This window comes from Hyperoodon ampullatus (assembly GCF_949752795.1).
Source record: "Hyperoodon ampullatus genome assembly, chromosome: 19".
Lineage (NCBI taxonomy): Eukaryota > Metazoa > Chordata > Mammalia > Artiodactyla > Ziphiidae > Hyperoodon > Hyperoodon ampullatus.
The window spans coordinates 25,888,166-25,913,959 of NC_136932.1; the positions used below are offsets into that span (position 1 = coordinate 25,888,166).

The 25,794-nt window shown below is 37.4% G+C and overlaps 1 protein-coding gene across 2 annotated transcripts in view; it reads right to left on the reverse strand.

Annotated features, from left to right (window-relative positions):
- The window catches only part of HELZ (helicase with zinc finger), a gene marked incomplete at both ends in the record, with an annotated part of 130,472 nt that overhangs the window by 51,260 nt on the left and 53,418 nt on the right, over nucleotides 1-25,794 (reverse strand). For both annotated transcript variants that reach the window (XM_079725645.1, XM_079725644.1), the window contains 9 exons: nucleotides 123-313; nucleotides 1,071-1,122; nucleotides 7,674-7,878; nucleotides 13,997-14,225; nucleotides 15,374-15,557; nucleotides 18,672-18,819; nucleotides 20,116-20,261; nucleotides 21,402-21,520; nucleotides 24,423-24,601. In XM_079725645.1, coding sequence (XP_079581771.1) covers nucleotides 123-313; nucleotides 1,071-1,122; nucleotides 7,674-7,878; nucleotides 13,997-14,225; nucleotides 15,374-15,557; nucleotides 18,672-18,819; nucleotides 20,116-20,261; nucleotides 21,402-21,520; nucleotides 24,423-24,601 — 1,453 coding nt within the window. The remainder of the gene's footprint in view (nucleotides 1-122; nucleotides 314-1,070; nucleotides 1,123-7,673; nucleotides 7,879-13,996; nucleotides 14,226-15,373; nucleotides 15,558-18,671; nucleotides 18,820-20,115; nucleotides 20,262-21,401; nucleotides 21,521-24,422; nucleotides 24,602-25,794) is intronic.

Genomic DNA, 25,794 nt, shown 5'->3' on the forward strand with positions numbered 1-25,794 from the left:
GAAAACCAAAAAAAAAAAAAAAAAGAGAGAGAGATTAGTAGAACACTATTTGGGAGGACAGTCACTAGTTTAGTGAAGCCTATTTTATCTTATTCAATAGAGTATCTTAAACATCTACTTACAGGTAAAGGCACGGACATAACTACATTCCCTCCATAGACGGCAGGTACATAAAGAATACTTGTCCCAGTGTGAGGATCTATTCTTTGAACAGGGCTTGGAGATTTCCCCAAATTTGGGTGAGGTCCAAGAGGAGGTGGAGGAGTATATGCTCTGATAGGGTTGCCAATAAGCACAGAAGGATTGGGCTGAACTGAAAAACAAATAGGGAAAGGATGCACTCAATAGCTGTACATATTCACGTAGACAAAAATAATTAAAATCATCCAACAGCAAAACACATTCCCCAGCTTTGCCGTAAGGTATCTTATATTCAAAGAGTTATCAGTGTGAAAGAGTAGAGCATATTAAAAAAACAATCACTTTACCATATTCCCTAAAATTAGCTTGAGGTATACAAAGTATTCCTTGTAAAAACTAGCATAATTTTAAATGTCTTGCAAGGAGCTGGAGATGTGTCCTTCAAGAGAGAAAACCATACAGTAAACATTCTTCTGAGACTAGAAAACATAAACAATTCTTCAGAATAAAGTTTTGAGTTGCAACTGTAGCACAGCCACATACAAAACAGTTAAGCAATTACTGTTTTAAAAGCATAATTCTGCAACATTTTAAATCACTTAAATAAACTTTATCTTGAAAATTTGTATAACCAACATTTGTAGGATATAAATATGTTCCAAAAACTTATGTTGCATAGGAGGCTTAAATGTTCATCCATATATGTACCTTGGTACCTACAAAATTACCCCTTTTCAGAAACGACATATCAAAGCATTCACAAGAACAGATGTATTGAATAAAAGAGTTACATGAGCTCCAAAGTGTCAGAGTGTGCGTGTGTGCGTGTGTGTGTCCCTCTCCATCTTCCTCTTTCTAAATGATGAAATTTGGAATAAATGTCTTACATCATAAAAGCAAGTTTTCATAGGGCTAATTTTTCCACTTACCAATTCCATCATTCTGGAAATGATCATTCTGGATATGATGGAGGCTTTTCCCCTTTACAGAAAAACACAAATGTATAATCATTTAAACACACCTAATATTAAAGAACAATAAGCATTTTCCTCATTCCATGCAAAATAAATGTATATAGCAACAATTAAAATTTAAAGACTGTGAGTCTGTAATTAATAACCGTTAGATGCCTCTCAGCCAACCTTCTTTTTAAACATTAAGTCAGGGACTCCCCTGGTGGTACAGTGGCTTAGAATCCGCCTGCCAATGCAGGGGACATGGGTTCGATCCCCGGTCTGGGAAGATCCCACATGCCGCAGAGCAACTAAGCCCATGTGCCACAAGTACTGAGCCCACGCACCGCAACTACTGAAGCCCGCGTGCCTAGAGCCTGTCCTCCGCAACAAGAGAAGCCACCGCAATGAGAAGCCTGCACACCACAATGAAGAGTAGCCCCCGCTTGCCCCAACTAGAGAAAGCCTGTGCACAGCAACGAAGACCCAACACAGCCAAAAATAAATAAAATAAAATAAAATAAAAACATTAAGTCATGGTGCTAGGCCTCAAGTTTCCTCAACTTCAAATTAAGGATATCTAAAATTCTTTTTTCTTTTTAAATTAATTTTTTTATAAAAAGAAATATGCATCAATATGACTGAAACCTAAATTCTATTCCTTTGCAGCTTCTCTATAAATTTTCTATGAATTAAATGATGAAGTGTAAAAGCCGTTTTCAAGGGAAAAATATCAATCTTCAACTCTTGAGGATGAGAACCTTTAAAATAATAACATGTATGTAAGTATGCTTTGGGGTTTATGATATTCTGAGTATGATTCATGGCATCTTAAACTGTAAAATTTACTGAAGGAACAGGAAAATGCACAGTGTCATAATCTGCTTAAGAGAATGTACAAATTTTCTAGAAAGCAATGTGGATGTCAAAAGCATCGGAAGTGTACATATGCTTTAACCCAATAATTGCACTTCCAGGAACCTAAATGTCCATCAGTAGAAAATTTATTAAATAAGCAATGGCAGATTCATACAATGGCATGCTAGTCTACCATTAAAAATGATGACTTTGGGGCAGAAATATGTGAAGAAACATATGGTTCTGAGTTTCTAGACTTTAACCATTTTTTTTCTCTTTTCATTGGCTAAATGTAACACACAAAGCCATTACACAACACAAGTAGCACATTAGACAACTTACCCTTCCACCACATAAATTTTTTATTTGTACATTACATCTGAAAGCTTAAGTGGGGGGATAATGTCTATAGCAAGAAGAAGAATTTGTTCTTGACGAAAGCAAAGGTACAGTGATGCTTCACTTATCTCCCTATCCGTCAGCAACTTTAAATATTCAGGTTAGCACTAAACATCAAAGGCTTATGGTCAGCTGGTTAGCGATGGGTAGGCAAGGGCAGCTAAGCTCTAACTCTTAAAAAGTCAGAAAAAAAATAGTCAAGAAAGAATCAGAGTTGGTCCATTAACCAGAAGAGAATGTTCACAGTGATTGTCGTTAGCTATTAAAAAAAAAAAAACAAGCTTCTGAGGAATAGAGAAGTGAAAAGAAAAGCAGGCAGAGGAAAGGAGAAAATGGCAGACAGCAGGGACAGCAGCAACAGGTGGAAGATGAGAAGCATAAGCAATGGGAAGTGACCGCAAGAGCAGCCAGAGGCAGATACGCTGACAGAAGAAAGGAGAGCAGTGACACAGCAGAGATAAGACCATTCCAAGAGGCTAACAAACCATTTAGATTTCTTAGCCTCTGAGGACTCGTCAACCAGGGGCAGCTGTGTGTCAGGTGGAGAAAACACTGTCACTGGGTCAGTGTGGAAGGCACAACAGCCCCCCAAAGACATATACATCCTACTCCCTGGAACCCATGAGTTGTCATGTCATGTGGCAAAAGGGGCTCTGCAGATACAACTAAAGACTTAAAATAGGAAGATTATCCTGGATTATCTGGGGCGATCCAATCTAATCACATGAGCCCTAAACGCAGAGACACCTCTCCAGCTGAGCCAAAGAGATGCAGAAGAAAAGGAGGAAGAGATACAAGTGGTTGAAGGGGAAGTCAGAGATGCCAAGAGAGAGAAGGCTTCAATGCACCGTTGATGGCTCTGAGAGGTAGGGCCACATGAGAACTGGAAAGAAGCCTCCAGAAGCTAAGAATGGCTCCCAGCTGACAGCCAGCAAGGAAACAGGGACCTCAGTCCTTACAACCACAAGGACTGGATTCTGCCAACAACCTGCATGACCTTAGAAGCAGATCCTTATCCCAGAGCCTCCAGATAAGAGCCCATTTGACCAACACCTTGATCCTGGCCTTGTGAGACCTGGAGCTAAGAAACCAACAAAAACCTGGACATCTGACTCAAAGAAATGTGAGATAATAAATGGGTGTCATTTCAAGTCACTAGGTTTGTGCTAATTTGTTACAACAGCAATAGGAAACCAATACAAAGAATAACCATAGCCTGTACTGATCCTGCACTGTAAAGCTGGAAGCATGCCAGACAATATACATCAGCACTCTGGGTGCTGTGTGATAAACTAAGTGAAAAAGAAACTTGGGAAGGGAACATCTGCATCACAGTGCTGTTATGATGACTCTGTTGATGGAGCTGATGCATGTAAAGTATAAAAGGACCTAAATACCTAGGACTTTATCTGTTTAGGTCATTATTGATTCCCTGAGCTTAGAACATCGCCTGGCTCAATGAGTACTGTTGAACGAATGGGGGAAAAAAAGCAACTTGGGGCCTCTCACAAAAAGACAGTGGCATATCTGCAAGCATAATTCAGCACCCTGTTACAGTTCAATATGGGAAAACTCCTCTAGTATACTTAGACTTCCGATGCAACTGTAGAGCAATAAGTGTGCTTGGTCTATACAAAATATACAGTGTTTGGTAGCATATAACAAAATAACAATGCAGCAGTAAGCTAGAGCTAACTATGTAGAAAAGTCATTCCATAATGATAATTCCAAACTTCTGCTAATAAATCTCAGAAAGTATGTATACCTTTGGTAGAAAGCTTATAAGCAAATGTAGTTCACATCATCTGTTTTTTGAGGACCATTTTTTTTTACTCAACCGTTTATTCATTCAAGTATTTATTTTTTCATTCACTCAATCTTTCATCATTTTCCATTTATTCATTCAACAAATGTTTATGAGGGCCCACGATATGTCCACCCCTGGCTGGGCACTGAGGCTACTGAGCCACATAAGTCTGACACGTCTTCTGATGTCTGGACACTGAGACACAACATAAGCAGCTAGAGACAGACAGTGAAGAACAATTCACAAACTAAAATCTATAAAACAATGCTATGGTCTTCTCAGAGGACCCATTTCTGAATATTATCTATCCTCTGAATAGTTTTATAGTATGTACAAATGAATCTGTCCCATCTTCGCAGAGTTTCTGAACACTTCCCAGCACGTGCCCAGGAGTAAGCAGACTGAAGACAAGCAAATTGTTTTCCTATGTGCTGATTCTGTAGGCATCTGTGAAACAGATGCTTTCCTACAGATAAATGATGCCTGGAGAGTGGGGCAATGAGTCTTAGCTAGGACCACCTGCTCCTGGATCCCCTAATATCTGTACCTTCACTAACCCTTACCAGCGAACCTACATCTTAGTGAGGAGAATAAAGCCATTCGATTGGTAAAGAGCTGGGGGTAGGCTTTGCTACCAGACACAGTCCTGAGGGAGCAGGTCCTGGTGCATGTTTAACCATCATCCAGCCTTCTGATAATTTTATCTACATTAAATCTTACTGGGATTTTAAGTCTTAGGCTAACATTAACCTTACTAGTTTTTAATATTTCTTATGCACAGAATTGCATTAAAAGTTAAACATTAAGGAAACTTGGGGGGAAATTATATGGCTTAGTATCCCATTTTCAGAAACAGCATGCTTTTCTTGCAATGAAGTAAATTCCCCTTCATCAAAAGACTCTAGCATATGAAATAAAACATCTGGAATTTGTTTCAAAATTCTCCAGTGCGTATATGTGGTGGTGGAGTGGTGGGCTGATAGCTGAAACAAGATCAAGGATAAATTGATAGTTAATGAAGCTGGATGATAGGGAATTCATTATACTCATCTATTTATGTATATATTTGAAATTTTCTACAACAGAAAGTTGGATAAAAAAAGACTCCAGTACAAATTCAATCCTGAAAACAATTTAATAGAAGTAAAATACAGTACTGGGGCGTGAAGGGAGAGATGATGACAAAAGTAACCTTTGGCTCACTAGAACTTAGTTACCTAAAATTATTATTATTATATATGATATAAAGAACTTTAAATAACCAGGTATATAAACAATTGAGTGAACCTCTGTGTTAGTGACAGTGAAATAACAGATGATATCTACTGGATCAGTGAAGAAAATTTCCCAAAAAGTTAAAAAGAAAAAATTGGGGAGATGGCTGCTATGGTCCTTAATTACACAGCCTTCCTACTGAAAGAAGGAAGCCCCACTGCACTCTCCTGGATGCATCATAGTCATTATTCACTTATCAGGTACTTACTGAGCACCCACTATGTGCAGAGTGGGTCTAGGCACTAGGGGCCATAAGAAGTATACAGAATAGGATTTTTGTCTTTGGGGAATTTACAGTGTTGGAAAAGCAAGTGGATTCAACATATATTTTCTTTACCTTTAAAATTAAAAAAAAGCAAATCACAGGATCTTGCTTAGGGTCAGTACACATTTGATATCATGGCTTGAATCTAGCTGCATCTATGGTACATTATTTGAGGCTAACATTGATCAATTAAGTAAAAAGTTTATTGTAGTTATTGTATTTAAGAATGTGCAAAAGGTATAATGTCTCTGAAACATTTAAATAAAAAACAAAAAAATTTAAAAGTTTCTAACTGAGTTCCCACTCTTCACTTACTTTAAGCTACTTGCTGTTCCCTGGAGAGCCTGCTCTCTCACACCTCTTGCTTTTCGTATGAGCTCTTTGTTAAGCTTCACTCATTAATCTTAAAAATACTTCTAAGCACCTGTGATAAGCCAGATGTTGTTCTAGGCACAGAGGCTAGAGCAGCAAATTATACAGGCAAAAATCTCTGCCCTAAGGGAGCTTCTGTTCTAGTTTCTGACAGTCTCCCCAATCTCCCACTCACTCCATCCACTCGGTGAAATTACCCTGAAATCTCCACTGTGGTGGAGTGGTACTTCCTCTGACCGTTACCCTCCAACACAAGAAGACTGGGGCTAATTTGCTTCTCTACTACCTACTGTAACAGCTGTCACATAGAAGAAATTTAACTATTTGATAAATAAGTTGATTATTAATTTATCAACAGTTTAAACTTTAGAAATCTAGATGATTCAGTTACACAAAATGCTTAATCTGCTTAATTCCAAGTCACTAAAGCATTATTGTATATCAGGTCCATTTTTATTAAACTCAAACAGTACATTAAAACAGAAAGCAGTTCTCGTCTCAGTTTAATATTTACTCAGCTAAAAGATCTTCTCAAGATAGTAAACCAATAATTACTTCTTACACATTAAGCTTTACATTTTTAAAATGAAGCCCCAAACTGGCATACTCTCTTAACTAATGTCAATAAGTTGAATATCAAGCTGATGACTATAAATACACCCAAAAACCAGAACAAATACTAAACATGCCACTCTCATAACTTTCTTTTCTAGATGGTAAGTGCAAGCATTTTTTTTTCAGGCAATCTAGCAAATAAACCAGCTGTTTCTGCCCAAAATAACTATAGTTCAAAAGTAGACATGGGGGCCTTGATTCCCCCCCATCCCATCCCAATGACTGGACTACTTCTTATACAACAAACACTGGTCAAAGTCAATTAAAGGAACCTTCAAGCAGTCAGCCAGATTTTCTCACTGTGTTAAACACCACTTGAACTGGTCATCAACAAGAGGTTAGAACTATTTTCTTTATACAAATACTGCTATTATATTATTCCTTGTAAAAAAATATGCTATGAGAGCATGCTATATAATATTCTATAAGAGCATGCTTTTAATATGTGTGGCAGTCTTTTAAACTGCTTTGTTTTATTCACATCTTGCTAAAATAAGTCTATCAGTAGAGAGGACCGAGAGGTTATATTATACAAAGGGCACCAGACCTAATCACGTACCTGAAAACTTTTTTTTTTTTTTAAGATTTTTTTGATGTGGACCATTTTTAAAGTCTTTATTGAATTTGTTACAATATTGCTTGTTTTTTTATGTTTTGTTTTTTTTGGCTGTGAGGCATGTGGGATCTTAGCTCCCCGACCAGGGATCAAACCTGCACCCCCTGCATTGGAAGGTGAAGTCTTACCCATGGACCGCAGGGAAGTCCCCTTGAAAACCTTTTGAGGATGATTATGCCATCAAGCAGCATGGCTAAATACCACACTGTATTTTCACTTAAGGTCCACACTGGACGAGCTCCTGGCAGAAACTGGTTGCTGTCAAATGTAATCTTCAATTCCAACACGTAAAGTAATCTGCAGCCCAAGAAAGCTCTGACGTCTCTGCACTGTTCTCTCTTTAACCTCTTTAATTTCACTGACAGGCTTTACCTTGGGGGGTGATTGCTGCAACCTGTTGGTATTTCCCGTGTGCTGCACTCTTAGAGCCCGGGGGATAAATTCAGGTGCCAGTGGATTCAACACATATGTCTTCTTTAGTTCTAAAGCCTCTAGCTGAGCTTTGATCTGTTCAAAAGTGATTCCATGTAGGCTATTATTTTCATGACACAGGGCAATAAACCGCTCCCAAAATTTCCTACAGAAAAGATTTAGAAGATCAGTTTATAATTTCAGTGGATGAGATCACAGAAATGATTAAAAGCAACTAAAGATAATTTCGAATTCCCCCACCCCAACCCCAAATCCTTAGGCCCAGTATTCATCTATGATTCAGATATAATCTTCCCACCAGATCACAAGACTTCAGAAGTTTGCTTCTGAAACTACAGTCATGTCTAGTACTGTGGAACATACAAATTCTGCTCTCCATTAATTCTGGCTGATCAATGAAAGTAACACGGTCAGTGCTCAACTATGCACACTAATTTGGAATGACAGATTTTGTTATCCACACAGTAAGCAAGGATTTCAAAATTGATAACTCATTTTGTCAAAGATTTGTACTTCTAGGCATACTCATCATATACACATTTGTATGTATACATATATATATTATATACATACAGACATACACACACACACACACACACACACACACACAAATTTGAATTATGGGGCCAAAGTAGCCTGGTGCTGGGTGACTAAGAAAAGCCAATTCAGACATAAATCTGAACCACAAAGTAAATAATTCTCATAAGGAACTTAAGAAATAACCAGTTATTCCTATATTTTTCTTTTAATTAACTGACGCTTGTCACAGCAAAGTTCATAACATTAATTGACTATGTTAAAATAATTAAATTATGAAAAACACAGGAAGTTGGAATGCTAATTTTTTTTTTTTTAAATAAATTTATTTATTTATTTTTGGCTGCACGGGGTCTTTGTTGCTGCTCGTGGGCTTTCTCTTGCTGCAGGCTTCTCACTGCGGTGGCTTCTCTTGTTGCACGGGCTCTAGGCGCGTGGGCTTCAGCAGTTGTGGCTCGCGGGCTCTAGAGCGCAGTCTCAGTAGTTGTGGCACACGGGCTTAGTTGCTCCGCGGCATGTGGGATCTTCCTGGACCAGGGCTCGAACCCGTGTCCCCTGCATTGGCAGGCGGATTCTTAACTACTGCGCCACCAGGGAAGCCCTGGAATGCTAATTTTAATGATGATTATTTATCTCCTAATCAAATTAATAAATACTAAAGGAGAAAAATACATTCAAAATTAATCCAGTTGTACACTGTTGTTCCTGAAGTTTTGAAAATTGATCTCCAAATATTAAAAATATTATATATTACAAAAGATAACATATAAGAAGTTTTAGGATTTTAAATGACTATTATAAATATGCATACCTATCTTTAGTATGAGGTTCAAATAATGTTTTATTATGCTATAAAAGATATGTGATATGGTTTCTTCCCAAGTTGGTATCCTTGTGTCCAGGTGGACAGCAGGTAATCAAGATGGCTTCAAGAAGCATAAATAAAAAGGTTTATATTATAAAAGTTAGTATATGAATGGGCATGGAGTTATTAATACATTCATAAAACCTTGCAGATTTTCATTTCAAACTATGTTTCTCTTACATATGCTTTCTACCATCTTTTCTAATTTTTTAAAGATGAGTTTAAGAAATGGGTCCAGAAAAAATTTCAGGCCTTCATGTCAACAATAGGAAAGGTAAAAATGCTATAAAATATTAAATATGTATTTCCAACAATAAGACATAAAGGCTAACAAGATACTCATTCAGCTACAGGAAGTGTGTGTTGCTAAGAAATGCACACTGAAAGCTGCCCTTTATTTTTATTCTTAAGAACCTTTCCATAGGAATCAAATTTTTTGTCTCATAGTCTGACAGCTAAGGAAAGACTATCTTCAACATAGCACTCAGGATCTAAAATCCAAAACCTTTCCTACCCTTTTGATAAAGAACCCCAAAATATTCAATTGTATTATTGTTTATCAATACAATTCTACTACATCCTGTGTTAAAAAGGAAGTTTTTTTGGTCTAATAAAGTAACAATTTCATAGAGTGGCATTTCATATTCGTGTGAACTTCAAGACACAGCAAAATGAGGAGAGAATGGAGTGACTTTACTACAGCTCAGTTTTTAATTTTAATGTATTATAACATTTTCATTTCCAGCTTACATAACCAAAATGCTAGAACTTGCTCCATTTCAAGCTCCTTTTTAAGCTCCATACCCTGTCCCTATACGGCTCTTACTGACCTCAACTGCACTGAAGTAACATCGAGTTAAGCAGAACCTTTAAACAACCTCACACGTCACAAGATGCTGGTAGCTTGGTGACAGTTTTCATCTACAAGATCCCAGGGATCTCAAGGAAACAGCCTCCGAGTTAAAGGAACTGTTTCAGAAGTAACACTAAACACTTGCTATTAGCTAATCAAGTTCAACTAATTCCAAAAGCAACCTGGAATTTCCATCTTAAATCTCACTTGTCTTTTGATAGCCCCAGGGAACAGCAAAATGGTCAAGCACGTGGATTCTAGAACTAGGCTGCCTGGGCTTCAGTCATGGCTCTGTCATTCAGCAGCCCTGTAACGTTGGGCAAGTTATTTAACCTCTCTTCATACCTCAGTTTCCTCATGTGTAAAACAGGGCACCAACAGTGTTATTATTTTATCACTAAGAAGACTTTTATTTCTCACTTTTAAACTTTCAGAGAAATGTATTCTTTCCTTCAAAAATTCTTAAAGCCAAAAATATTCCTTTTTTCTCTCTTTGCGAAGGCTCTTTCAAAGACCATTTCACACTGTCCTTGACTCAATTCTTTAATGAAATACTACACATGGCATTATGAGGCATTTCAGAACACATAACTGGAAGATCACTTGAGAATTTCAACATCACTCAGACTGAAGAGTTCACCACTATGATTATTTAAAGGCTTCACCAATTCTCAGTGCCTCCCTAAAACGTTAACATGTTAATTTTTTTTTCTAGTAATGTTGGTTAGAAAAGCCAAGTGTGTCTCTACGTTGTAATGTAAGTGTTACTTTCAGAAGACAAAACCTTACTTTCAATCACTGCATGAACCCAAAGTCTGCTTTCATTTTCATGCTAACCTTGCTTCTAGGATCGTTGATAAAACATTGAAAAATCACTTGGTGTCCTCAGGTCATAGAGAGGGTGTGTGTGCACATACACACACCTCTACACGTGTGAAACAGGTTTATATCTCACTGAGCAGGTGGAATTCGCTAATGAAGAAATTCGGTTCAAAGGGAGATCTCTTCCAAACTCTCTGGTTTGGAAAAACGCACGAACACGCCCCGCCTTCCCCCCACCCCGCCCCGCCCCATCACCTCTCCTCACTCAGTGTAGATTTAACCACGCACACACTCCTCGCTTCCTCGGAAAGGCAGGGTAACCCAGTGAGGTCAATCTGACATCTGTGTGAGTGAGACACTTAGTAGCTATGTGGTCCTGGGCAGTAATTTAAACTCTACATCAGGCTGCCCATTTAAAATGCAAATAAAATACCCACATTACCGGGTTATTAGGATGACTGAACGAGGCAAAGTGAACAAAGCACTTGACCTAGCACCTGGCACAGAGAAAGCTGTCAATAAACAGCAGCTACTACATTAATATTTGTTTGTTTGGCGAGTGGGAGAAGAGAAAGTTCCCTCCATTCACTTAGGGTTAACAGAAAAATTCTGTTTAAAAATCCTTTACAACAAAAAAGATTATACAACTAAACTGGTATAGTAAACACAGTAATTATTCCTTGAAAACTTAATTAATATTTGGAAATATCATATTAGTTTTTTATAAATATCAAATGAGCAAGGGAGGGAGACGTCCTGATTAACTCAAACTATTGATACAAAGAATTCATGCCTTCATTAGTATAGTACCTAAGAATCACATTATGTCCTCCAGGTTTACTTGTATTATGAGATTAATTTAATTTCTAATGAAACTGGAAAGAGTAAAGCATAAATATCCATAGCCTCAACTATCAGCTCCTGGGTTAGAGCTGATTAAATTGTCCAAATAACATAGATTATCAGCATTCCCATTCAGCTATGGGTCACATGATTTTCTCTCCCTACACAATGTATTGACCTCTCTGAAAATATTTTACTTAGCTTATAAATTAATTTGAGGGCCTTGACACACTCCAGCTGAGTAGTAAGAAATAAACAACCAGTAGACCTGGCTTCAAGTTAAAAATTAGCCCTGGATCATTCTGATAGTATGGCCTCAGGAAGAATCATTCACCTATTTGCTCTGAGAAAATAACGACTTATGTCAGAGAAGGGGTGAAAAATGCCGATCTCATGTAATTCACAGTATAATATACCTCTATGGAAAGGGGTAATGATTTAAAAAAATATGCATGTTGGTAAATGTTTGGGGTTATTTATAAAGAATGTCCAAAAGTAATGTCACTCAAGACTACTGTTATACCTATTTATTCCCACAACAGTTTCTAGTTGCTTTTAATATGTCAGCCTATTTTACATGTTTTAATCTAATAAAATTCTAATCAAACTGTAGGTGTTCTCACATTTATCAAATGATAAATATAAACAAAAATGGTAAACTACCACAGCAATATTCTAACCAAATATATCTGCAATGAATAGTAAAGTAACTAAAGTGAACTTCTCAGGAGGGAAGCCAAATTAATAGACTTAGTTTTATTCATTGGTATCTTGGAAGTAATATAGTTCCTTCCCCAACTTTTTGTCATTAGTGGCTAAAAATGAATGGAAATCTATTTTTTAAATAAGAAATTAAAGATATTTTACAATAGAACTGTTTAGCTATATATAAACAAATCATGGACCATTCAAGTTTTATTTCCTTAAAAATAAAAGGTTATTCTTCAAAATGTCACCATAAATTAAACTCTACGTGATTCCTTTGTTAATGGCTTTCCCCTATAAAATATATTAACTTCTTTTGGAATCTTAAACTCTAATGTATGCAGCTTATTCTTAAAGGTCCCAAATTGTCTCCTTTGCCATAGAATACTTTTTTCCTGCTGAGACAGGAAAACAGATAATAAAATGCTGCTATATCTATATTGCAACAGAAAACTTTGTTTAAACGGGCCACTTCCTAACAACTTTGTCTATTTTAACACGTCATGAAGAAATAACTACCCAAGGCATATTTGAGACCATCGGCACCTCTTTCTACTTTTCTGAACACACTGTCACAGGTACTAGAATACTTAAGTTTTAAGTAATCCCTCGTGTATTTCTTTCTTTTTCATAAAGAATATTCTAAATTTCTGTTCAACTGTTTTTTTGTAAATTTTTTTTGTAACATAGTTTTTCAACACTGCGTAGGCCAAGTCTTATATCACTGGCTTCATACAATTAAAATTCCTATTAACTAGGATAAATCATAAGTGTACAAAGAGAAATTTTTTATTTATGTTGCTATTTTAACACTCCTTATGACTACAATCTAAGGAATACTAACAGTTCTTTCCAAAGACAAGTAACAACCCTTTTTAACCCCCTAATTTTAAGATCCTCTGGATTAACCAGACACAAAGATTTGCATTGAGAAGCCCTGAGAGAAAATGAGAAGGAAACTCATTAAAAACGAGCTAAAACAATAATGAAGGAAAAAAGAGGGGAGTATGGGTATGAAATTCAGTCTCCATCAAAGATAATGCACACACACAAAACCACCTTCAGGACCCTCGCACTGGTCAGTCCCTTGTCCCGGAGCACTCTTACCCCAGGAGCCTGCGTAGCTCATACTCTCAACTCCAGAGTCAGCTTCTCGGTAAGGCCTTCTCTGACCACACACCCCATGTGAGATCACAAACCGCCCACCCTGCCCCATCACTTCTAATGCCCCTTGATGTTCTATTGCTTTTCCATTGAACTTACCACATAAAATACTACAAAGTGTTTTTATTTTGCTTACTGTCGGTGTTCCTCTCCTCCCCAATAAAACGTTAAGCCCCACAAAGGCAGAGATTTTTGTCTGTTTTGTTCACCAATGTATCCTCAGTGGCTAAAAGAGTACTTAGAACACAGTAGGCACTCAGGAAACATCTTATGAATGATGACTGATTCAATGAACACACAATTTTATATACATAATGAATAGGCTCAAAGCAATATATTTTTGTGTTCCAACTGGGTATTAGTTAAGACTAAACTTGATTTTAATCAGCCAGGAGGTCATATAAATATGTGCATAGGGATGCAAATTACTCTACATTTCCCCCTTTAATGTCTCAAACACTAACACATAATTACCTGCATCTTCCAATAGAGCACAGAGCAATGGGATCACCCACCACAGCAACCAGGGATTGTGCTCTTGTGATGGCAGTATTGAGAAGCTTATAGTTAGATAAAAAACCATAATCTAAGTCCTCTGTGGAATCTTCCAGCAGTTGCTCTTTCTTTTTAATTGGTGTCTGTTTATGTTTACAAGTATGTCTTGTACGTACTGTGCTAAGAAACAAAACTCTGAATTGCTTTCCTGTAAAAAAAAAAAAAATTAAAAATAAGAGGACTGTTATTCTGAACCACGGATATAATAAAAGCATTTCATTTTTTAAATGTTATTGCTAAATAAGAGGTGTTGATGAGAATGTGGAGAAACTGGAACTCTTGTTCACTGTAGGTGGAAATATAAATTAGTATGTAAAACACTATAGAAAATACCATGGCAGTTCCTCAAAAAATTAAACATAGAACAAACATATGATGCAGCAACTCTACTTCTGGAAATACACCCAAAAGAACTGATTCCATAAGAAAGCCTAGAGAGAGACTAGTTTGTACATGTTCTTTCTTACATCGACACATCTCTTCCCTCATTCTATGACAAGTCTCCATAGACGCGAATACAGTTCTAGCATCAATTCTTAGTTCTCTCTTCTCCAGGCCAAACAGTCCTAGTTCTTTCAACCATTTCTGACTCCACAGGGCAGTTTCTAGACCACTAACTATGCTAGGTCATTTTTGGACTCTTCCTAGTTTATTAGTAATATTCTTTCTAAAATGCACACCCAAATTCTGCGCGATCTGAATGCATGGTACACTGGAGCTATTTTTTTTCCCCATGATCTAGAAATTGTATTACTATTATTATTGTATATTACCATGAAACCTCAGATTGTACTGGGCTTTTCTGGCACTCACATTATAGTGTTGCTTCACTTACTTAAACGCACAAATTTCACAGCAACTAATTACATGAAAATTTAAAAGAGTTGCTTTATTCACTTAGGAAAATCTAGATGAAGAACAAGCTATGCCTTTAAAAATTTGCTTGACAGGTACAAGTTTTTAAAAATCTTTATAAACAAAGTAGTTCTCAGATACATTATAACAACAATAGGTGTTGTATGCTACTGCGACTGCAACTACAGCATACAGATATTTGCACTTACACTCATGGAGGAAGTCCATTTGTTGATACTTCTTTCATTTGGATATAGAAATTTAACGAACATGTAAATGAGCTCGACCTTGAATTGCCAAATTTGGCATTAAAGAACTTGGTGTGAAATGAATACATAATTGCTTGTCCAGAAAAGAGATCCTGAAAACTAAAAATCAAATGTGCACACACTTTAAGATCTAACCATTTGAATAACTTAATTCATTTCCATTAATAGTTACCTTGAACATTTAGCACCCTTTCGACGTTAACATCAGATAATCTCTTTTTTCGAAGTTCAGCGCGTATCCTGAACACCTGGTCGGCATACGGAGTCACCACACCAATACTGCCGTCATCTAACTTCCCCCACGCTACTGGCCACTTCCTTCTTAACTCTTCCACACGTTCCACCACTTCAAAGACCTTTAAACAAACGTACATGTATACATATTAAAGTTATACAAGTGCTTGGAGAAAAGAATATGGTAACTGAAATCGATGTACAAAGGATTCCATTTTAGCAAATGTCGTTTTAAAATCACCTCGAACCAGGAATAAGGCTTTGCTGATGTGAACACATTTTTGTTTACATTTCAAGCGGTAAATCTCTACAATAGTGCACCCAGTGAAAATGTGAAAATCAGAGATGATGTAACTGGCCATTGGCCCCACCCCTCACCTGGCCCCCCTTCTCAAATAGGGACAGGTTCGGGTTCCTGTTTAGAGAGAGGCGCGTGGGACCGGCAACCCCACGTTCCCAGTATTTCTCAGTCCACTCTGTAGCTCAGGCCGATGAAACCCATTAGGAGAGCCCTAGAGTCAGCACCGCCAACGTCTCAGCAGTGCGAGGGCTACCCTTCCTCCTCTCCCAGTGGATATAAGTAAACAGAACAGCCAACAGCTGGCAGCAAACCGCAGCTGGGACTGGGGCAAATCTGGACCTCAGGACAGACTTTCAGAGTTCACTGCCTTCTCATGGTACAACTCTGCCCAAGCCCTGTCATTAACCTTGCAGTGAAGTAAGCCCGTATTTTACCATCTGGATTTTCTGGACCCCACTTAGTGAATTAGAGTAGAACTTTTAGTGTAGTTTAATCTACTTTAATTCGATGAATTCATCAAACAAATTGTGTTGAGGCTTGGCACAGTAGGGGACAAAATGATTACTAAAACACACTCCTTGCCAGTGAAGAGATTACTGTATATTTAGAAAATAGATTACTAAATTAAAATACGTATTGTAAGGCAAGCTCAATAGACGGTCAGGCAGGGGCAGAGAGAGGAAGGAGAAATTTTTTAATGTCTTTTAAATACATCATTTATTTACTATTTGTTAGTAATATCTACTTAAATTTATAATAGTAAATATACAAAAATTTGATAGTTTTATTCCTTTTAAGAACTCGAGGATTAATGGCCAGGATGCAGTTCCCACTTCCACATATAAATTCAATGAATGACAGAGGAATAGACTCTAGTCATCCTGTTGTTATAATGAAATAACAGCAAGTGAAACAACTACCCAGACTGTCCAAGGATTCTGATGAGTCAACTGGATTGAAAACATGGCGCTCTCACCCATAAGGAACAAGCAACACATAAACATTTCTCCACTTCGTCCCTCTGTTACCCCTTATATCATAGGCAGCATAAAACTGTAGTCAAAATACACAGACTTGGAATGGTATGAGGAGCTTGGGGAAACCCCTTTCCCAGACAGACATCTATGAAGCTGGTCAAGGCCAACAGATAATCATTCAAAGTCTCTGGAGATTGATCAAAGAGCTTCCAAGAAATTGAGAAGCACTGTTTCAACAAAATCTACAGGAAGTCGGGAAGAAGAGCGGAAGGCTGGGACTGCCCCACTCTCCCACAGCCCTGTCTTACAGGACTGTCTCAGCAGCCGAGGGGCAGCTCCCACCTGCTCCAGCTCCCTGGGGTGAAAGAGCTACTCCAGGTGGTTACAGCAGTGGATGAACATCAGAGATGTTGTTTTCCCCAGCAAGGTGCAACAGGAGCCCATGAGCAGCTGGTAGCACCTGGGTGGCACCTATTCCTCTACCCCACCTCCTGCCACACAGGGAGGGCCTGAGTGGGACAGCAGGTGAAGCAAGCAGTCTCCTTTGCTCGTACCATAGTCAACATGGTAGAAGTCACAGACAAAAACAAAATCTTGATAACAGCAACAAAAAAACAACTCATCACTTACAAAGAACTCCAATAAGATTAACAGATGACTGCTCATCAGAAACAATGAGGGCAATAAAGCAGTAGGAAAGTATATTTCAGTGTGCTGAAAGAAATAACTCAATAATCTAATATCCAGCAAAACTACTTTTCAAAAATGAAGGCAAAATAAAGACATACCCAGAAAAAACAAAAACTGAAAGAATTCTTTACTAGCAGACCTGCCCTAAAAGAAACACTAAGAGAAATTCATCAGGCTGAAAGCAAGTGACACCAGACAGTAATTCGAATCCACACAAACAAAGCATACTACTAAAGGTAATTACATAGTTAATTATAAAAGACAGTATAATAGTATATTTATTCTCCTTTTTCTTCTTAACTGATTTTCCAGCCAGCAGTTTCCAACCTGAGTGCAAAAGTAATAAAGGAAACCCTAGAGTTATTTGTCAATATTTCAAACAGGTAAAGAAAAGTCTCCCTTTTCCTAAAATTAATTGGCACAGACTAATTAAAATGTCAAGTTTCTTTACTTTTGGCTAGGATTTTATCAAGTGGGTACTGTCAATTTTCTTGTACTGACTTCTAACTACAGGCCTCTGACCAATTTTTTAATGGAAAGATGAATTACTATTACCTAATAAATGGCATTTTTTTTTTTTTTTTTGTAAATAAAATGAGTAAAGCACGGGACTCAAGGGAAGAAAGGGAGATGGAGATCACAGATCAAGAATCATTCTTCTAATGACCAACCATGCACACATCCTCCCCTGGGTTTCCTCAAGTCCAGAACTCCACTCCCTTGTGACAGCCAGAACCAAACCTCAGGTTCTCTGGCCTGCTGGCCCCTAAAGACATCACAGGTTTTTGTCTGCTACCTCATCTGACCCCTCATACTTCCCACATTTTCTCTGAACTTAAAAAGTCAGAAACTGTAAGAGAACCACACAAGTTGCAGCACATAATGGGTTAGCACCATCATCATCTGGGTCTGTGTGACCCCCTGGAGCCCAGGATTCCACAATTCAAGTCTTACTCATATAAAACGATGCCTCATTGGAGTGTGCACTATAAAATGTGATCATAGTCCATTTTAGATGGCTTCTTTTAAATGAGGTTCTGTATTTTGGCACAAGACAAAATGTAATTCAAAGTTTTTGTTTCTCATGGCAGATTCATCTTAAAAAATCAATGTTACACAAGAAAGAATAAACTTCCATACTATTTTCATGTAAATGAAGTCAACCCACAATAAAATATCAACCCAAAATTTTAAATAAATGCTTAGTAAGACCAGACTATATATATGACTGCAAAAATGTCAACAATTTGCAAAAAGGACTAAGGTACCTCTGCATTATTATAAAAAGCTGTGCTATTTTTCTCTTGTACATCTTCCCCTCGTGCTGTAAAGAAGGTTAGTGGGTAGAAATCCTTGTGTGCTGGCTGCTTTCCACTGGCCATCAGTTTGCCCTCATAGAAGAGCTCAGAGGTGTAACTGCAGAAAAAGACCGAAATAAATAAATAAATAAAAAGTAATCTATCATCAACATTAATTTTACCCATATAAAAAAATTACCAGTCAAATCTCACGTTGCTTTATGCCCATGATTAATTTTAATCCAAACATCTAATACCCATGATGCCAAGATTTTCACCAAAATTAGCCACAGCAATGAAAACACAGTGGGCTCCTCGTATACCACTGATAAATGAATTGATCTGGGGAAGGGAGGAAGCCAGAACATAGAAAGAAAAGGAAGAAATGATGACAGTTCAGTACTAGATGAAACTCTTGTTTCATGAGGGAATTTGCTACCTGTTATGGGTTTCTATACTAAAATTTTTTAAATGTATATTTTTATTTATGTGGATCATACACTTATGCAAACACAAAGATCTACAGACACTGAAACAATACACACAATTGAAGGGTATTCCTTCCAGTCTTCAACTGTGAAATGAAGACTCTTTACTACTGAAGATACTACGTAGTACTCGATTCACCACTGACTGCAGCAAATGACTGGCAACAATAAAAGAGGAATCCCACTTCGAGATGTTGATAAAAGCCATATTTAAATCTAAACTTATTTTTATATCTCTCCTACTGCTTTCAGAGAAACCTAAAATTTATTTTCACATGACCACCATCAATATTATTAAATTATACTAAACTTGAAAAAATCCTAAGTTTTTGGTGGTGACAGTGACAGGAACGCAGCACAAAGGGGCTTCCCCGGGTGCTGGGAACATTCTGTTTTTTGGTCTGGATGCCGGTTGAGGGGTACGTTTGGTTTGTGACTATTCACTGGGCTACCATCTATGATACTTTTACGTGTGTAGATGTATACTATATTTAATAGAGACCTTTTAAAACTTTATTACTAAGTTTCATGGTTTTCTTTCCTTCCTTCCTCCCATCCTTCCTTTCTTTTAAAATAGACTCCTTGTATAACACAGCCAGACACACATATGCAAACCATTATGTGGCTTGTCAACATATTTGTTTATTACATCATGTAGTTTTACATATACATTATATATTTAGTCCCAGAAAAATATGTTTATAGCTAGTAGAACCTAAAGTTTTTGTTTCCAGAACTGCCCTACTATAATAAATTACAGCTGACTTTTGAAGTGTACTTTCACAGACATAAAAGTAAACATAATTTGCAACACTAGGGACACCATGTAACTCTGCTGGGAATAATCTGTCCCTAGGAACAGTGCTGTTTTGAGTCCCCTTCCACTGGACCACACAAAGCGTTACAGAAGGGCAGTTCACACCTACTTGATGATAGCTTCGTGGGAGCGGTAGTTCTCACACAGGAGGATCCTGCAGGGAAACTCGGCAGGGTAATGCTCATAGAGCCGGTCAAGCAATGAAACGTGAAGGTTTCTTTCCCTGGCAAACTCACTGTAAACAAAAGGGCTGAGCTGTAACAGAGAGACACATGGAGAGAATTTAACTAAATATACAAGTAGCATTTTTTTTTTAACACACTTTAAAAAGAACCCACCACGCTGAAACTCCTGAGGTACTAAACCTCAACATGCTGGATGCTGCAACAAGCAGAGTCAAAAACATTTTTCTAGGAACAATTTTACTACTATATAGAATGAGGCTAAATTTTCTAACTTTTCGTTTCAGCATGCCAACACTAACCTAGAGTTTCTACACACAGGTTAATAAAGGACTCTTCCAACTTAATAAATAGCTACTACCTTAGTAATTTTAGGGATGCAACCCACTGCATCATTGGGGGAGTCAATCAACTGTCTCACTAAAATTAAGCAACTATTTTAAACAGTGAGCTAGCAGGATACACCGCCTATGACTAAAACACTTATTTTTAATAATTAGCAAAAAAGCCATCTTTATCTCGTAAAGTGTAAGGAGCCATCCTTGATTATAACTTTGATGCTAAGAACAAAATTAAACTCTGGCAAAGAAACAAAAACAGAACTTGTCCCTCTACCTTCAACTCTTCCCTAAATGGATAGCTACAACACTGTGTAGGTTCAATCTCAACCAACTGTGACAAAAGAACCTCAAACTGAAACTTTGCAAAACTGATATTTTAATAGAAAAACTGTAATTTTCTTTCATACATCGGTATTAAGATCAGACAAGTTCTTTGAGATTTTGGCTATTATTTTTAATTAGGCACTTTGTTTCCCATGATAATGAAAAATTAACCCTTCAGGAAGACAAATGCTGGGGACAGGAACTGGGGAATCGTAAGAAGGATACTTTAAACTTATTTGATAAAGAAAAGTAAGAATCAAATATTCATACTACAGAGAACTGAACTTCAAATTAATAAACATGACAATTAGAACACTGATAGACTCATTCATTCCACTCTCTATCCAAAGAAGGAAAAAAAGTGGGGCGGGGGGGTAGCAATTTTCCTTCAGAAACACCAACATTTTCCACTATTAGTACAGAAATATTTAAAGTACTTAAACTGACATGCATGGCACAACATGGCATAGGCTGTTTTAGAAAACAAATATTAAACATCAAAATATAACAGAAGTTTCTTTCAACATGGTGACTCAGAGGGCACTCACCTGCATGTGGTCACCAGCCAGGACAACCCGGGTGTCCTTAGTTGCTAATGCTAGGGGCATAATGGTTTCACACTCCATGGCCTGGGCAGCCTCATCTAATAGAACGTGCGTAAAAAACCCTGCGAGGTACAGTGTAAACACAGGACCGCATATTACAGCAGTGATAAAGGGAGGAGTAGTGTCTTTCTTTTAAGGAAAGAGTTTAGTGTCCTGATTTACGAGCTGTGAGTATTTTTAATGCCAGTCCTCAATTTAGAAGATCATATATTTAAATCATTATTTAAAAAATAGAAGTTGAAAGGAAGAACTATTTTGCTCAACAACAGGTATGTAAATGCCATCTGGTACTAATGGCCCCAAGACTAACAATCAGGACACATGAAAAAGACTTTAAAAGTACAAGATAGCAGCTTTTCACCACAAAGAAAAGCTGGCAATAAAACAGTGATAGGCCCAAAACCCTTTCACTATTTATTTGCTAAAACACCAAAAATAAAACAATGGTAGTTTATAAGTAACTTCAGCTTAAACACACACATTAGACATTAAAGAAAATCATACCCAAAATCTAATATAAAGGAGAAAGTGATAATCTAACTTTGACCAAAAACAAAGGTTATCTGTGAGCAAATGCATTATTTTGATTATTTAGGTTTATTGTGTGTGTGTGTGTGTGTGTGTGTGTGTGTGCGCACGTGTGTGCGTACAGATTATATACAATGTTTTAGCCTAAGACCCTATCCTGGCTGTAAAAATATCACCAGTCTGAAAAAGAAAAAAACAAAAGTGACACAAGTATCAAAAATGTACATGATCAAATATCCCCTAGATGCAAACACCCAGTCTCGATTACTGCTGCCACTCACACTGAAGCACAGGAATCTGTGTACAGAAAGGAGGAAAAGCCTCTGTGCCCCTAAAAGAGGAGACAGAAGAAAACTCTCCTTGCTGTTTCAATGTGTAGAAGTAAATGTTGCCCCTATGGCTAGCTCACTGAGGTAGGGAGACGGGGGCCCTGTTTTTACTAGCGCAGCAAAGAACACAAAGTAGCTTCTCAACAGAATGACCAGTTGTAACTCTCTAGATTAATTAGCCTCCTGTGAGTTGGCCCAAGAACCTAACCTCTATTTCTATGGATAGCAACAAGTTCCAAACAATCTGTTTATACAACTTCCTAATGCAACTTCTTTCTAGGTTGGGAACTTTCTAAACCTTACTGACTGGCAGTAATAACCGCCACCACCATCACCACCATCATCACGGTCCATTCAAACAAATGGCTATGTTGACAGTACAAGTATCAATAACTGTTGTCTATTTAATGACAGTGGCCCAAGCATGATTTGGACACATGCATTTTTCTCCCTGTTGAGGAGAATTTGTGCTTTTTGTTCTACAAGACTAATTAAGGAAGATGACTATATAATTATAGGATCAAATTGGAAAAAACTGAGACTAGTGAAAAAAATCTACTGTTTTCATTAGATAACATTTTAATTAAATAGAGCTAGGGTGTAAATCAGGAACTGAATAAATCATGAAATTGTTATACTGTTGCTTAAGCTAGTAAAAGAAACCTGAATTAGTCAAACTGATTTAGCCTGAGCCTTGGTTGTCTTAGCTGTAAAACAACCCTCCACAAAGTTGACATGAGAATTAAATAAAGTATAAACAGTGCCTAAAACAAAGCAGATAGTTGACTTGCAATAAATGTTCTACACTCTTGCTCTTCAAAGCCATTCTTTACTCTTCCTCAAAACTATACTGCTTAGGAGGCTTGGGTATTTAATTTACGTGGCAAATATGCAGAGTATGATCATGAAGTAATGAGACTGATTGTTAAATAAACATACCAAAATTTACATTGCAAATAAGTGTTGTTCCATCAAAGAAGTCAGTTGAGAGGAAATATAACTCATTCCAATGGATGCAGCCACTGTTCAAAACATTTTTGAAACTCTGCTTTTGTAACTGCCCTCACCAGCCAGCTATGAGCTGCGTGCACAAGAAAAATAAGTCTCATTACATGAGAGGCACGTCTCTCTCTTTTTTTTCTTTCAACCCCTAATGGTATTGCTCAGTTTGATAACCTACCTTATTTACCAGGTATGTCTCAGAAAGATTTTGAAGCTTTTCTAAAATTAACTCTACCCTCAAAAAAGAAAGTTTGGCCACTGTTCATTCTTTAAGATAAACAGAGGTTTATCAAGGGCCTCCAGGTGTCTATACCCTGGGCCAAGTGCCAGGAATACAAGGTGAAGAGAACTGTCTCTACCTTCCAGAGACTTAAAAGAATTTGTCACTGGCTCTGAAAGCAATTCCAAAAGGAGAGAGCAAAAAAGCGTTGACCAATGTCAACAATTATAATAAAGTGGTAATAAATGAATATTCTTCCAAAGCAACTACCTTGAAGTGATACCACATTTTGATGGTTAAGTTCTGCCATATTTATCAGAACTTCTTGTCACCATCTGTCTGTACTTTGTATAATATTAGTTTGATTTTACATAGTTCCTGTACTTAAATAATCTTAATAGTATGTCATAAAAAAACCTATCATGATTGTTGTCTCTACACTGTATTAATGGAAAACTATTTTAAAATTAAAAACTTGAGAAAATTGTAAAAACACCAACACTGTCCAAATATGAATTTTTCACATGATCAATAGTAAGTAAATACCATCTGATCAATTAGAGAACAAATGGAGTAGCAGTCACTAAAATGTCTAAACTAGGGGTTGATAATTTTTGTGTGCGTGTGAAGGGCCAAACAGTACACATTTTAGGTTTTTTTGGCCATACAATCTCTGTTGCAACTACTCAACTCAGCTGCTGTAGCACAAAAGAATCCATAGAAAATATAGGTAAATAAATGGGCATGATTGTGTTCCATCCAATAAAACTTGATCTACAAAAACAGACAGTAGGCCAGATACGGCCCACAGGCCAACCCCTGATCTAAACTGAATGCAGAGCCCTGTGCATTCAGACACCCTTTCTGTGTCTTGAGTCAGCATACCAGGTTCAAGGTCCAACTGACAGAGGTACTGGGAAGTATTCAATGTAACAACAACCACTCGGTGTTTAAGAATATCTTCTTTCTGTGGCATCTGAAAGGTGGAATGTGCGCTTGAGATCAAACAGTACTGATGCACAACTGGGTGGACAGTCTTTACCCAGCGATTTCTGAAATATACCCTATAAAAGAAGATAACATTTCCTATTTATACTTATTAACATCTTACCAGTATGTGATTATCAAAATATTGACATTATGATGTTAAGACTACAATACCTGGAAATTAACAAATAAGTCTGGTAACTGTTAACACTCTACTGGATTAGAATTTAACATACAACTGTAACTCCCCCCAGCAAAAAAATGAATCAAGCAGAAAGTATATACACTATGATAAGATAAATATCTAATTATTTTTAAGTGCTCAGAATAATCTTACAACAGAATGACACACAGAGTTTCATAAGCATTAGTTTTTTTACTTCAAAACATTCCCATTTGGGAATTACTTTTTTTTCCCTAGAATATTCTTACAAAAATATACTTATATTTTAATTATCTATGCTAATAAAATATAGTGAATTGCATACTTACAAGAGAAATTTAAAAGTTACTTGCATTTCACTTTAGAATATATTCTTATACCTATATTTAAATAGACCTCTATCTAAAGTTCTGGAAATTTAAAAACAAATTTAAATTTTGGACCATCAGAAAATCTTAAGAAAGAGCATCTTTTCTATTAATTGAAAAAGAAAAATAGAAATAGGATTCATACAACAGATTACTAAGATGGTACAGAAACAACTCATCCATCCACCCACCCACCTCCTCCCATCCCTAACCCACCCACACCACAAAGATCTGCTGGGTATCTACTATGGTCCAGCACAGAGGCAAGTCACATGGCTTGCAAACTTTCATAAAGACTTTGGATTTATTCTGATTTTAATGGAAAGCCATCAGAGAGTTGTAACAGGGCACATGTCATGAGACATGCCTTAGGTTGTTAAAGGACCCCTCTGTTTCTCTGGACAGAACACACAGTTCTGGAGGCAGGAAGAGGGCTGGACAGTGGTGTGGTGGTAAATGTTGAACAATCAGCCTTTGAGGGGGGTGGGGAGGGGTGACCTGATCTGCAGTGTTTGCTGGTTTCTGGGGGTATAAAACCTACTATCATGGCCAATTTCACATGAACTTGGGAAGACATGCACATGATTGGCTCTCACAAACCAGTACCAGCTGCTCCATCACACCAGGGACTGGGAGAGAGGCAGGGGGAGGGGGCGATATCAAGGAGACCCATTAGGAGGCCGCTGTAAGGATCCGGACAAGAAAAAATGATAGCTTGAACCAGGGTGGTAACAGTAGA